This window comes from Mesoplodon mirus, assembly GCF_964341445.2.
Source record: "Mesoplodon mirus genome assembly, chromosome: 2".
Lineage (NCBI taxonomy): Eukaryota > Metazoa > Chordata > Mammalia > Artiodactyla > Ziphiidae > Mesoplodon > Mesoplodon mirus.
Window position 1 is genome coordinate 59,792,377 of NC_138977.1, and position 14,592 is coordinate 59,806,968.

Sequence of the window (14,592 nt, forward strand, 5' to 3'; positions counted from 1 at the left end):
CAGGACCCAGACACAGATTACCTGTTAACCACAGTACTAGTTGCTGAGCATTTACTCAGGCCAGGGACTGCACATATACCATCATGGACAAGCCTCACAAGCCCCTGAGAGAGAAAATCCTATTGTCCCCAGCGTACACCTAAGGAAACTAAGGGTCGGGGGTTAAATAGTTTGGGGTCAGACTAAACAGCAGGCACTGTCCACCGCGGCTTAATCCTGTGTGACCGGGTCACCGGAAGCAGCCCCCAGTGTGCTCCTGACCTTCGAGCTCAACCTCCCCTCCAGGTTGTAATCCAGGTGCTGGACATTAACGACTGCCGGCCCCAGTTCTCCAAGCCCCAGTTCAGCACGAGCGTGTATGAGAATGAGCCAGCGGGCACCTCCGTCATCACCATGATGGCCACCGACCAGGATGAGGGCTCCAATGCGGAGCTGGCCTACTCCCTCGAGGGCCCGGGCGTGGGTACGTAGCCTGCTCCCCACCGATGATGCCTTAGGGGGTGGGAGGGGCAGGCTGCCTTCCTGCAGCCCCAGGCCTGGCGGAAGAGGAGGAGGAGGGATGGGAAGGAGGTCTTAGCCAGAGCCATGCCCTGCTCTCCTGCCCCCACCTGCCAGAGGCCTTCCACGTGGACATGGACTCGGGCCTGGTGACCACAAGGCGGCCACTGCAGTCCTACGAGAGGTTCAACCTGACCGTGGTGGCCACGGATGGCGGACAGCCCCCACTCTGGGGCACCGCCATGCTCCTGGTGGAGGTCATCGACGTCAACGACAACCGCCCCATCTTTGTGCGCCCACCCAATGGCACCATCCTCCACATCAGAGAGGTACTGCTGCCCTGCCGGGGCCTCCTGCTACCTACACCCCCTTCCAGTATTCAGCCCACTTCTCCATCCTGCAGTCATCCTGCAGCCTGAGAGGGTAAAGGGGCCCCCACTGCAAAAGCAGGGAAACTGAGGCCAGAGTAGGGAACGGGCCAGCTCAGTGCCACACAGCGCAGTATTGAACAGTCGTTAGTAAGAAGGGCTGGGCCAGCAAAAGCTCTTGGATTCACATCAGACTCTATCGCTTATCAGCCAAATGACCTTGAGCAAGTGACTTCTCTGAGTCTGTTTTTTCATCTGCACAGTGGGACTTATAATAGTAGATGCCCCATCTCTTGCTCCTAAATGTCTGCCAAGAAGGACAGTCTCCCCGCAAGTCACTTCCCCTACACTTGTCTCAAAATAAACACATAGCCCCTTCCGTCTGTCTGTTGTTCCTGCTGATACCAGTGTGGAGACAGCCTGGGACTTGAGGATGAGCATCAAAATAAGAAACAAGGGGAAGTGGCTGAGCTTCTGACTATCTCCAATTCTTCTTTCATGCCTTGCTCTCAATCGTCTTGTAAAGATGGGGAAGTACTCCTTTGACTCCTGCCCTTCCCCTCCTTCCTCTCAGCACCCAAGCCCAAAATGCTCCCTGGTAGAATACTTGGGGTATCTCCCACTTGTTCTTTGCTCCCCAAACTTCAGAATGTCAGTGTTAAGTCCTTGCTGTCACTCTATCTCCTCTTTGAGGTCCCACAAGAGAAATTTCTCCCAGGCCTGAGCTCTAGGAAACTCTATGCTTTTACCTTGTGATTTGCCCTTTCCTGTGTCTACTGCAATGATGCAGTGGCCCTCTTTGCTTTGCCTACTAGGGAGCTCATAGTGGTCAGTCCACCGTGAATGATGTTGCAGGGACTTAGCACACAACGCCTTATCTCCCGTCCCTCAGTTTCCATCTTCCTGCCAACCATGTTTTTTCTTTACCCTGATTTTTTTTAACTTATTTACTCTTATTGTTGTGTATACATTCTTGTAAGCTGCCTCAAATCTTTTTTTGTAGAGTGAGGAAGGGTATCAATTAATAATAATCTAGTTCTTTTGCACGCCAAAGCCCCCCTTTTACTAAGTGTTTTTCCCTTCAAGGGGTCCCTATTTTGAAAGATTCATGTCTCCCAAACAACCAGCATTTGTTTAGTAATTATGTCTGTCATCCCACTTTCTGTCAATTAGATGTGACTGCCATTTGGAGTTTCTGATTGTCGTGATCAATGAGATAAACAGTGAAACCATGCTGAGCTGATAATTTTTGAACTAAAAGCAAAGAAACTTGTTTTTTTCTTGTGCACTTGGCAGCCTTTTCATGGGTCGATGTCTGACGTAAATTGGGCTCTTTGATATCTCAGGCTTAACTCAAAGAACTCGGGAGGCTGAGGCACAGAGAGGTGAAGTGACATGTCTAGGTCACGTGGTGATTTAGTAACAGATTAGCATGCACGTGTCCAGTCTCTAGCCACCATGTCATACCATGTCACCCTACCTGCATGCCCCCCATTTTCAGGTACCCCACTGGGTGGATGGTGTTGTTTGGGTATACCTAGAACTCCTGTGATCGGGGTAGCAGAAAGCAAGACAGACCTGGGAACAGAGGGTGGCTGTGGCCTCAGCTTTGGGATTCCCCTTCTGTCTTCTAAACCTCAGCATGCAGTGGGATCGGAGGGATGGGATAGCCCCTGGAAGGGTGTCACCCTGAGAGAGTCTGCAGCATGGTGGATCCCAGGCTGGACTTTCAGTGGGCAGTGGCCTTAGCTGGGGGTGGGGTGAAGGGATGTTCTAGCAGATGCTCAGACTCCAGGAGTCCAGCCAAGCAGACAGGCATTTCCTAAGGATGCTGAAAGGTGGCGAGGACATTCTGCTAGGGGAGGAGAAAGAACAAGAGCTCCATCGGGTCTGGGAGCTGGCATTCTCTCAAGATGCCCCAGGAGCCTCCCTCCCGTGCCCCCTGCAGGAGATCCCACTGCGCTCCAACGTGTACGAAGTCTATGCCACAGACAAGGACGAGGGCCTCAATGGGGCCGTGCGCTACAGCTTCCTGAAGACAACAGGCAACCGGGACTGGGAGTACTTCACCATCGACCCCATCAGCGGGCTCATCCAGACCGCACAGCGCCTGGACCGAGAGAAGCAGGCAGTGTACAGCGTAAGGGGGTGGGGCATGGCACGAGGGGCGGGGCCCAGTGAGAGGCGGGGCCGAAGAAGAGACTTTGCTCTGGACACAGGACCACAATGTCCCCACCTAGAATGTCTGCGAGGGTAGTGACCTGTCCTCTGGGGATGCCTGCCTGGGGCCCTTCGTCTCTTCCTCTGACTGCACTTCTCTGCCCCCCAGCTCATCCTGGTGGCCAGTGACTTGGGCCAGCCAGTGCCTTATGAGACTATGCAGCCACTGCAGGTGGCCCTGGAGGACATCGATGACAACGAACCCCTCTTCGTGAGGCCTCCGGTGAGCTCACCCATCCCCCGCACTGGTCACCCATACAGGGACTCACCTGCCTGCAAGCACACGTGCACACACTTTCCTGTGCACACTGTGCCGTAGACACACGTGGTTACATGTGGAAACTGCACAGCACTTCACAGAACAAATATTTATTGAGCAGCTACTAGGTCAAGGCACTATCCAGCAGTCAAAAAAGCAGACAAAAATGCCTGACTCGTGGAGCTGACGTTCCCATGTTTGTACACGCGCTCACACAAGAAGCCTGAAAATCAGTTCTGCTTTAGCGAGCTGGGGCTGAACCCTTCATGTGGACTTAGACTCTCTAACTTGGTGTTTTTTTCTTCTTGTGTGCCCCTAGGATGTAATGTTCCCTGGAGACTGTGTGCGTGTGTGTGTGTGTGTGTGAGTATGAGAGAGACAGAGAGAGAGAGAGAGAGCGCGCGCGCGCTCGCTCAAGCTCATGCCCTCCTCATTCAAACATCCATCTAAGTGCTGGGAGATTTCAGAGAATGTGCCAAGCCCAGCCCTGCCCTCATGGCGTATGTCACGGGTGACACTCCCTGAGGGCAGAGCTGGAGTGTCTCCAGCCCAGCCCTTGCTCCCTTGAGGTTACAGCAATTTCTCTCACCCCACAAGGCCTGGGCAAAAAATTCCCTCAGCACCCACAAAAACACTGCCTAGGGCCTTCTGGCAGGAGCCAGAAGCTCAGGCCTTCCCTTGGCCTCCCATGACCTCCCTCTCCCCCTGCAGAAAGGCAGCCCCCAGTACCAGTTGATGACAGTTCCCGAGCACTCACCACGTGGCACCCTCGTGGGCAACGTGACAGGCGCTGTGGACGCAGATGAGGGCCCCAACGCCATCGTGTACTACTTCATCGCAGGTGAGGCCTGATGGGGCTAGTGCCTACCTACCCTGGGGCTGGAGATGACCCAAATATACCCCCGCCCTGCCCCTCATGCTGTGCCATGGTCCCCCCCTCAGCCGGCGACGAAGAGAAGAACTTCCAGCTGCAGCCCGATGGGCGTCTGCTGGTGCTGCGGGACCTGGACAGGGAGCGCGAAGCTATCTTCTCCTTCATCGTCAAGGCCTCAAGCAATCGCAGCTGGACACCTCCCCGTGGGCACTCCCCAGCCCTGGACCTGGTCACTGACCTTACCCTGCAGGAAGTGCGTGTCGTGCTGGAGGACATCAACGACCAGCCACCACGCTTCACCAAGGCTGAGTACACTGCAGGTGCAGGGACCAGAGCCTGGGCCTGGGGTGTGGGATGGCCTCTGCTCTGCCGCTTACACCGGCCTGCCCATTCCTGCAGGTGTGGCCACCGACGCTAAAATGGGCTCAGAGTTGATCCAAGTTCTGGCCCTGGATGCAGATATTGGCAACAACAGCCTCGTCTTCTACAGCATCCTGGCCATCCACTACTTCCGGGCCCTTGCCAATGACTCTGAGGATGTGGGCCAGGTCTTCACGATGGGTAGGGGCTCCAGCCACTTCGTGGACTATCGTCTGGAGGAGATATGGTCTGTAGGGTTACCCCAGGGTATAGGTGGCTGGCCAGCCAACCAGCCACGTCAGTCCTTCCATTCACCCACCCACGCATCAATCCATCCTTCAGCCAGCCAGCCATTATCTGTTAATCCTTTCATTCATCCACCTATCTTTCGATCTATTCTCTAATCCACCTATCCATCTCTACATCTACCCACCCACTTTCTTCTCTTCTTCTTCCCATCTCCTCATGCATCCATCCACCCACCCACCCACTGAACAATCCATCAATCCACCCACCTATTCATCTATCTGTCCACCCATCCATCCATCCTCTCATTCATCCATCTGCCCACCCATCTACCCACCCATCTACCCATTTGACCGACCGACCATCCATCCATCCATCCATCCATCCATCCATCCATCCTCCCATTCTCCTTTCCATATATCCACCTATCTTTCCATCTGTGCACCTCACCCTCGCCTGCATCAGGCATTGTGCTAGGTAGGCACTGGGGAGACAGAATTCTCCCCAAGTATACAAAGCACACTTGTACATAGAAGTATGCATGTTTGCTTGTGAATCTGCCTGTGTGGATAGCTGAGCGTCTCTTTCTTAGGTTCTAGAAGGTGTTCTAGAAGGTGTCCCAGTGGGTGTCCCATTACCATACCTCCAGCTCCAGCCCCTTCCCTGCTCTTCTCTGCCCACAGCAATCAATCCAGCCTCCTTGGCCTGGCTTTCAAGGCTCACCAGGTCTTCCTCCTAATCCCTCTTTCTAGTTTCACAGCCCCTTACTACCCTTGAGGGCACTGCGCCCACCCAGGCTGACCTGCTCACCATTCCTTCAGCCTGCTCCACACCATCCTCCCCTGGCCTTCACCTCCTGGAATACCACCCTGACCTTCAACTCTGCCTTCAGATATGCTCCCGCTAGCCACCCTTTGAAGTCTAGTTCATGAGCTGCCACCTCTAGTCACACAACCAGACACCATCCCTTTGTCCCCTGAGTTCGCACTGCTCTTAACCTTAATAAGCGTAGAGAGGCTTGCTAAAGGTCACAAAGCTAGAAAGTGGCAGATTTTGAACCCAGGTCTACTGTCTTTTAAGAGAAGACTATGCTGTACCACTGCTGGTCATCTCTCAGCTATGGTTGTGGAATTATGAAGCACATGTGTATGTGTAAGAGACAGAGAGATGATACTGAGGGAACTCAGAAGTGTTCTATAGCATCCCAGCATGGGACAGCAGAGTCCCAAACTTGTCCAAGTTGTGTTTTAATATGCAGCATGTTTAAATAAAAACTTAGAATTCTCCAGAAAAAGTGCACCACCCCCGGGCTTTCCCTACAGGGAGTGTGGATGGCATCCTGCGCACCTTCGATCTCTTCATGGCCTACAGCCCTGGCTACTTTGTAGTGGACATTGTGGCCCGGGACCTGGCAGGTCACAATGACACAGCCATCATTGGCATCTACATCCTGAGGGATGACCAGCGGGTCAAGATCGTCATTAATGAGATCCCCGACCGCGTGCGTGGCTTCGAGGAGGAGTTCATCCGCCTGCTCTCCAACATCACCGGTGCCATCGTCAACACTGATGACGTGCAGGTACCCCATGGAACCCACCCTGGGTCTAGGGGCAGTGGAGGGAGAAGGGGGACCAGGCCGCAGGGACAGGGCATTGCAGAGAGGTCAGGGGTATGAAAGGGATCAGTCATTTCCTAGATGCATGGCCTTGGGAAAGTCCTTCCAGGTCTCTGGGTCTCAGTTTCCTCAACTGTAAAATGGGAGCTAATAATAGTGCCTGGTTCAGTGACTGGCATCGAGCTTGGCCCCTGGTGAGCATCCGGTAGTGATGGGTTCACTGGCAGGGTAGGGCAGGAGAGGCTGTGAGAAGAGGCGCCCATCCCATCCCTTGCTCCTGCCACACACCCCATGATGCCCCTTCTCGCCTAGTTCCACGTGGACAAGAAGGGTCGGGTGAACTTCGCACAGACAGAGCTGCTTATCCACGTGGTGAACCGCGAAACCAACCGTATCCTGGACGTGGACCGGTGGGTGGGCGTCTGTGCTCAGCCTGTCTTTCGGTCTGCCTCCCTGCCCTGGAAGTCGGAGAGGGGACCCACTAAGGAGGCACGGATAACGCCATCAGGCCTGCTGTATGGGGGCTCTACCCCAGACGTGGGCAGGGCGGGTAGAGAGAACACGATCTGGGTGTATGAGCAGAGCTCCACCCGCCTGAGCCTTACTCTCCCCATGTGTGAAATGGGAGTATTACAGCAATTGTGAGCATCAGACAGGAGCTTGTGTGAAGGGATGGTGAACCATGTAAGATACAAAGCTATCCGAGCTGGGTGGGCCTTAATCTTGCAAGGCTTGGTCGGGGGTGAATGTGGGGGCAGGCTGGCCTGAGTGGACGGGCTCTCGAGGAATGGCTGAGGATGGGAGCTGAGGCCCCTGCCCCTCGCGCAGGGTGATCCAGATGATCGATGAAAACAAGGAGCAGCTGAGGAATCTATTCCGGAACTACAACGTCCTAGACGTGCAGCCCGCCATCTCTGTCCAGCTGCCCGATGACATGTCCGCCCTGCAGGTACCCCTGGTGACACCACCCCCACCGTCCCCTTGTTGCCCTGGGTGCTCTCAGCCACTCATGCCTGGCCCTCCTGCCCTAGATGGCGATCATCGTCCTGGCCATTCTCCTCTTCCTGGCTGCCATGCTCTTCATCCTCATGAACTGGTACTACAGGACCGTGTGAGTGACCCCTACGTGCCCTGCCTTTTGAGATGGGCTGACCAGAACGCGGCTGGGACAGTCACAGAGGCAGGCAGGGCCGTCAAGGCCGAGACGCCAGCCCAGCCGCAGCCTCCTTCACCGGCCCCTCTGCTTCTTTCCAGACACAAGAGGAAGCTCAAAGCCATCGTGGCTGGCTCGGCAGGTCAGAGGGCTGTGATGGGTGGGGAGGTGGGAGGGCAGGAGGGGCCCCTGAGGGCCTAGGGTGACAGCCCGGGCCCCATAGGGCTGGCTCAGGCCCAGCTCCCCAGCCCCAGCAGGGTCTACCCCTCCCCCCACACCCCAACCCTTCTCCTGCAGGGAATCGCGGCTTCGTTGACATCATGGACATGCCCAACACCAACAAGTATTCCTTTGACGGGTGAGTGAGAAGTGGTGTCCCTGAACCCTGCCAGGTGCACTTTGGAGAGACCCACCCAGGACCCAGCTGCGGTGAAGTCCCCGCTGCCTCTCAAGCACTGAGGGCATCATGGACTGGCTGAAACCTGGGGTGTGGGCGCCCCCTGCTGGGCCGGGTACCCCTCTCTCTCCACCGAGTTGGGCTCCCCACCCTGACTGGGTCCCAAGTTCCAGGGGGCGTAGGCTTTGGGCATCGGATACAGGGTGAGGACTCTGCACCAAAGCTGATCCAGCTGGACATGTTGTCCTGGTTCTAGCAGGATCCTGAGGCGGGAGGACGCACCCACGGGTACCACAGGCAAGGGCCCTGCTTCTCACGGCCCTGAAGCCCCAGTCCTGTGAAAAGCACAACTACGGCCCGGGAAACGGTGGGGGGGGGGGGGTTAGGGGCGAGGCTCCAAGGCCATCTGTCCACTCGAGCCTGCCTTCCTCACCCTCCCGCCAACCCCACTCCCCACCTGCAGGGCCAACCCCGTGTGGCTGGATCCTTTCTGCCGGAACCTGGAGCTGGCTGCCCAGGCAGAGCACGAGGATGACCTGCCAGAGAACCTGAGTGAGATTGCCGACCTGTGGAGCAGCCCTACCCGCACCCACGTGAGCCCAGGCCTGGGCTGGGGCAGGGATGGGGTGTGGACAGTCAGGAGGGACAGGGTAGAGGTAGCGTACACTCTTTGCCATCACTGGCCAAGGAGCTGGGCGGCTGGGGGGAAACCGGTCCACTGCCCTGCACGTGCGTGCGCGCACACACGGTCTACCTCACCTCCAGCTAATGCACCCCCTCTCCCCAGGGAACTTTTGGGCGTGAACCAGCAGCAGTCAAGCCTGATGATGACCGGTACCTGCGGGCGGCCATCCAGGAGTATGACAACATTGCCAAGCTGGGCCAGATCATTCGGGAGGGGCCCATCAAGGTGAGCCCTCCTTGCAGCTCCTGCACCCAGACCCCTGGCTGAGCTCAGACTTACTCCAGAGGATGCAGGGAGTGGGGAGGATCCTGGGAAACAGCTTTCTCCACCTCTAGGGACTCAGCTAGACCTGCCCTCCACGGGGCAAGAACACCAAGGCAGAGAGGGGCCAGGGCCCCGGGCTGGTAAGGAGCTGCTTCAGCCTGCAGTGTCCTGGAGGCCGGGACTCTGAGATACAAGCCCACGTGGGTCCTGGCTGGCCGCTGTCACCAGGCTCTGCTCAGTCCTCTACCCTAGGATCAGAGGCCTGTACATCCTACACTCCCAGAGTGCCTTCCGTCACCCCGACCTGAGTTAGTTATGGGAGTGAGTGATGGGAGGGGCAGGCATGGGAGGGCCTCGGTTGGGGGTTAACCCTTTCCCTCCCCCAGGGCTCGCTACTGAAGGTGGTCCTGGAGGATTACCTGCGGCTCAAAAAGCTCTTTGCACAGCGGATGGTGCAAAAAGCCTCCTCCTGCCACTCCTCCATCTCCGAGGTAGCGGGTGGGCCGGGAGCTGTGTGCTGTGCCCCAGCCCTGGGGGTGCTCTCTCTCTCTCTCTCTTGTTCACCCTCCTCGGAGTCTCTGGAGATCAGGAGCTAGGGCCCAAGACTGCACTGGGTGGGGGTTCAGAGAGTCAGACAGCGGGCTCTGCTTCTGCTCTCTGGGCTCCACAGCGGGCTTCCCCAGGGGTGGGTGGGTGGGTGTTGAGGCAGTGTTTCTTAGATTTCAGGAGCCCCAAGAAGATACCTTTGAGAGGTGATGTCATTTTAAGAAATTGGCTGTAGGGTCAAATAGATATACATATTTATTTGCCTGCAGTGATGTGTCAACACCTTAGCAAGTCAGACTATATCTAAAAACCCAGATTTCCAGCTGGGCCAATATTCCCAACTGGAGTAGCTAAAACTGAACAGCTCCACAAAGGACAAAAGCGCCATTTGTGAGTCTCTGCTCTACCTTATTAATCCCCTCCAGCTTCAACTGTGGACACTTTCCGGCTGGCCACAGTTAGGAGTTGATCCTGCTTAAGGCCAACGTGGTAATAAATCCAGATTCCACAACTGCAGTCACAGGGTCTTTATAGATCAAAGTGAATACAGGAGATTTGAAAGATTCTCATAGGAAGCCCATGCTCCGGAGAACACATCTGTAGCACCAGAAGTATCCATGGCTCCCCTTTGTACCCAGTTTGAGAAACACCGCCACAGGCCGCACAGGCCTGCTGCTGCACGAGCTCAGGGCTCCTCATGTGCAGCAGGGAGGCAACAGGCCCATAGCAGGTGGGGCTCAGGGCCTTCCACCTGCTCAGGGCTTGGCCCTGCCCTGAATACGTGGGGGTCCCGGCCTCTTGCAGCTGATCCAGACTGAGCTGGAAGAGGAGCCAGGGGAGCGCAGCCCCGGCCAGGGCAGCCTGCACTTCTGCCACAAGCCGCCTACGGAGCTCAAAGGGCCAGATGGGATCCACGTGATGCACGGCAGCACGGGCACGCTGCTGGCTACCGACCTCAACAGCCTGCCCGAGGATGACCAGAAGGGTCTGGGCCGCTCAGTGGAGACACTGACCACCGCCGAGGCCAGCGCCTTCGAGCGCAACGCCCGCACCGAGTCCGCCAAATCCACGCCCCTACACAAGCTTCGCGACGTGATCATGGAGAGCCCCCTGGAGATCACAGAGCTATGACTAGATGGGGGGAGCCCGACGGGTATGAGCAGCCCAACCCCACCCCTCCCGGGGCAAGAGCAGGGGCAGGACCTCCGGGCGGGGTTGGGGCCTCCCCAGGCAACTCTGGGCGCGCAGCCTTGGGTTGGCCCAGCAGCAGGGCCCACGTCAGCTGCTCAGATTCCACTTTTGCCAGACGTTCATTCGGCATCTGACCTCTACCTTCATAAAATTTGTTATTTTTTTAAGAAAACCAAACAGAAAGGGTGAGTATCTAAGAACGAGGTAAGGAGGGTCACTGAGAGCCCAGGAGTCTGAGGATGATCTCAGCCCAGGCTGAGCTGAAAGAGGCCAAACCGGCCCTCTTCCCCTCCCACCCCGCCTCACAGCACAGGAGTCCAGCACCGGCACAGGAGTCCAGCACTGGGGAAGGAGCCCACGGCAGGCATACCCTGCCTGGCCTTGACTCTCTGACTCCAGTTCAAGTCCCAGTGCATTTCTGCCACATCCCTGGCCAGACATCCAGGTGGGGGCAGTGAGTAACCTGCTTCCCCACGCAGACATGGTCAATGTCAGCCAACGGCATTCTCTCCATTTCACTGGCTTTCCAAACGTGCCGGGCTCATAAAACGACTGATGTTCCCTTGGGTTTTGAATATAGAGTGTTCGTGTGTATTCCTTTTTTAAATTAAGTTATTCCCTCCATATTCTCCCCTTGGTTTTGTTCAACTGCTACGCACTGAACGTTTCTGGAACGGTCTGAATTTTAAAAAAAAAGCAAGTCACAAGGAACCGGCAATTCACTCTGGCTCTGGTAAACTACCTGTGGGGCTGGGCCGGCGGGTTGGGGGCTAAGGACAGGGCAGCTCTGGACCCACCTTTGGGGGCACTCCCCTGACCACTTGCCCACTGCTGGCCCCAGGTGTGTCAGGGAGGACCAGATGGCATTTTCTTTCTCTGGCCAAATGGGGCCATAGGACTGCTGGGCACTTACAGGTTCACGGCCTCGGAGCTCATCAGCAGCCAAACTCTTCTGGCTGAGGTGCCACAGAAACACTCAGCCTCTGGTTGACAGACTTTATTGTTAAATCACAGAAATTTTAGTGTAAAACAAACAAAATCGGTAAGTTCATTTAATAGCAACTGCACGTCTTGCTGTCTCCTGGCAACTGGAAGTGGAGGAGAAGATGCAGCCAAACAGGAGAGAAGGCAGGGCAACGGCTGAGGCCCCAGGCCAACAGCCCCTCTACCTGGAAGCCAGAGGCTTAGGAGCTTGTCATCCATTTATTTGCAGGTCAAAAAGACCATCTACAAGGAGGGGGTCAGAGGGGAGGGAGCTGTACTGCCCAGAGCAACGGGGGCACTGGGCAGCAGGGTGGACACAAGAGCAGGCATGACACAGTCACCACTGTCCACACGCACAAAAGCAGGCCCTCAGGACCTCCACAAAGAGCTAGCAGGTTACATTCAGGCAGACTTTTTCCCCTCCCACCCCAAACCACAGAACTCCAAACAAACAGGGCATCAACCAGGAAAGACAGGAAAGCCGAATCAAAGGCTGACCCAAGGGTAGCAAGCCCGGCCCCACCAGGTCTCCTGAGCAGCTGCTTCCAGCGGCTCTATTACAGTGAGAACCACATTGTTTGTTTGTTTAAAAAGCCTAATAATTATTCTGAGCCTCTTATCTTTCATATAAAACTGCCTTTGTCTGGCAGTCAGCAGGCCCACGAGGCAGGAAGGTCCCTCCTCAGAGCAGGCCTCCGGAGGCCTCAGCACCCAAGGCCCATCCAGGAGGACGGACCTCAGTCAAGAGGCTCTGGCTCATGCCCACAGCCAGAGCCTCCTCTCCTCCTCCGGGTAACCACCATGCAGGGACAGACTCAAAAGACCTCCAGTGTACGGCATGTCGGCATCCATCTAGCAGACAGGAAAGGGACACTGAAGCAGCTACGCCAGCGGCATGCTGACAGCAATGCTAAGATGAGGGTGAGAAGAAAGGGGCTGAGGGAGAGGGCTCCTATTATTTTTATTACAACAAAGCCAACAGATCTGTGTGTTCGTTCCCCCAGACACACAAGCAGGAAAAGATACTGCAGTCCCTCTAAGACAGACCGTGCCTTCTAGTTCCACACGTGACGCTTGCAATGCTCGACAGCCTGAGAGAGGAGAGGAAACAGTTTAGTCTGCAGGTGACAAACCCTATCCCTGGCCCATTAGTGCATCAGCCGGCACCCAAAACTGGGACCCGCTATCCTGTCCCAGATCAGCCGGGATGGCACCAGATGCTAAAGACCCGGGACAGCATCTCATTTAAACTCGGGGACAGTAGGTGGCTATGAGTTTTGGGGACTCATAAGGCAAGCGTCCAGAGCAGTGGATGAACAGCACCCCTGCAGGTAGGACCCAGGACCCCCTTCCTCTGGTTACACACCCGAGCCCCTGCATCGAGGCCCCCAAGGCAGAACTCCTCACCCAAGAGTCAGAGGTATACACCAGCTCAGGCCAGCTCAGAAACGGGCCCAGGTACCCAGGAGAGCTACAGAAATCCACTCCACCACTGACCATGCTACAGGGTGAGGGTGCTGGGGCAAGGGGCTCGGCAGGGTGGGCCTCACCATCCTCCCTGCAGCAGCCCTGATGCTGGCTTATTGGTCACGAAGAACCCCCACGAGGACGCAGAAGTTGCACAAAAAGGAACATTAAGTAACAGAGGCTGAGCCGAAACGTCCCCACCCAGGAAAGCAGCATGGGTCACCCGGTAGTGGCCCCCAGCCAGGAGCCAACTCCCAGGCCGTTCAAGCAGAGCTCCGCTAGGCCCTGGGTGAAGATTCAGGCCGGGCGCCAGCCAGGGCAAGAGTGACCCAAGAGGCATGAGGCCTTGTGCAAGAATCCGATGGGCTTTGTGCAATCCCTCGGGTGACCTCATGCATATCTGACCCTGTCACCAGGGGACTGAAGGCAGGAGCAAGAAAGTGGAAGCAAAGAACACTGAAGAACATCCACTGCCACCGCTCTCTCCTCAAAGACAAGAATGCAGTGAGCCCTGCTTTTGCTGGTGGCCATAAGTAAGCCTAACTGCCCCCCTGGGCCTCAGTGTCCCCTCCCCACCCAGCTCCCCACCAAAGACAGGGTACAGCTGATTGCCGAGGAGCCTGTTAGAGCAGATTCTCCCTCGAGCTGCCTGCCTGGCGGGGGGCCTGGGGAGCAGTTACTGAGCTACTCACGTTGCACAGGGCTGCCGACTCCATGTTCTGGCACCAGTAGCTCGGGCCCCAGACACACTTTTCAGTTCCCAAAAGAGGCTTACGGGCTGAGGGACAGGCTCCAATTTCCTATAAGGTCAAAAGAAGGGGGAAGAATTAGATTTCCCCAGCTAATCTTTTTCAAAACTGAGATGACTATCAGCTTCTAGAAGCAGCTAGAATCAGAGCTCTAATAAGCACTTTCCAGAAAAGGCAGGGTTGCTGAGTCAAGGGGTGGGGCCTGGACGCCTGGTTCTCCCACACACCATCCCCAGACTCTGACCCCGGCCCCAAATCTCAGAGGAACCCTTCCAGGGTCCATGCAGCACCTCCCAGGTCACACTGCCCAGGAACCCACACCGGCCCAATGCCACTTACCAGGCACACAAAGGAAGGGTCCATCATGTCCACCAGGATTTCTATCAGCACGGGCTCGTACGCCGTCACAAACTCATCACACTGTCAGGGAAACAGCAATGTGGGTCTAGGTGGGCCCAAGCAGGGCGCAGGGTGCTGGCCATGCTCTTCTACCAGCCCAATGGGCCCAGGGCCTCCCTGCCTGCCCAGGTGACACACTTACCCACACCTGCTCATGTTCTTTTCCCCCTAGTGGCTCCACTTGAGCCAACCGAGCACCTTTAAGAAAATCTGAGTGGACTCCATGCCAGAGGCGGAAATGGCTGCTTCTCCCTCAAAGCTTCAACCAGCAGTACACTCAGTGAGCTACCCAGCTCCTGCGTGTCCCAAGCAAGTTC

At 56.2% G+C, this 14,592-nt stretch overlaps 2 protein-coding genes across 5 annotated transcripts in view; one reads left to right on the forward strand and one right to left on the reverse strand.

The window, feature by feature from the left end:
- LOC309797909 (cadherin-23) overlaps positions 1-11,534 on the forward strand; it is a 72,387-nt gene extending 60,853 nt beyond the window's left edge. For 2 of the 3 annotated variants that reach the window (XM_082610990.1, XM_082610992.1), the window contains 17 exons: positions 286-463; positions 616-827; positions 2,815-3,006; positions 3,196-3,309; positions 4,057-4,186; positions 4,288-4,539; positions 4,619-4,780; positions 6,148-6,404; positions 6,753-6,850; positions 7,269-7,389; positions 7,472-7,551; positions 7,695-7,735; positions 7,891-7,951; positions 8,454-8,583; positions 8,778-8,900; positions 9,326-9,430; positions 10,290-11,534. In XM_082610990.1, coding sequence (XP_082467116.1) covers positions 286-463; positions 616-827; positions 2,815-3,006; positions 3,196-3,309; positions 4,057-4,186; positions 4,288-4,539; positions 4,619-4,780; positions 6,148-6,404; positions 6,753-6,850; positions 7,269-7,389; positions 7,472-7,551; positions 7,695-7,735; positions 7,891-7,951; positions 8,454-8,583; positions 8,778-8,900; positions 9,326-9,430; positions 10,290-10,616 — 2,583 coding nt within the window. In that variant the 3' untranslated portion in view covers positions 10,617-11,534. The remainder of the gene's footprint in view (positions 1-285; positions 464-615; positions 828-2,814; positions 3,007-3,195; positions 3,310-4,056; positions 4,187-4,287; positions 4,540-4,618; positions 4,781-6,147; positions 6,405-6,752; positions 6,851-7,268; positions 7,390-7,471; positions 7,552-7,694; positions 7,736-7,890; positions 7,952-8,453; positions 8,584-8,777; positions 8,901-9,325; positions 9,431-10,289) is intronic. The other variant, XM_082610991.1, reaches the window with a different exon arrangement.
- Positions 11,535-11,658: 124 nt separating this feature from the next.
- PSAP (prosaposin) overlaps positions 11,659-14,592 on the reverse strand; it is a 32,177-nt gene continuing 29,243 nt past the window's right edge. For both annotated transcript variants that reach the window (XM_082610994.1, XM_082610993.1), the window contains exons 12-14: positions 14,216-14,296; positions 13,820-13,927; positions 11,659-12,751 (exon numbers count right to left, since the gene is read on the reverse strand). In XM_082610994.1, coding sequence (XP_082467120.1) covers positions 12,716-12,751; positions 13,820-13,927; positions 14,216-14,296 — 225 coding nt within the window. In that variant the 3' untranslated portion in view covers positions 11,659-12,715. The remainder of the gene's footprint in view (positions 12,752-13,819; positions 13,928-14,215; positions 14,297-14,592) is intronic.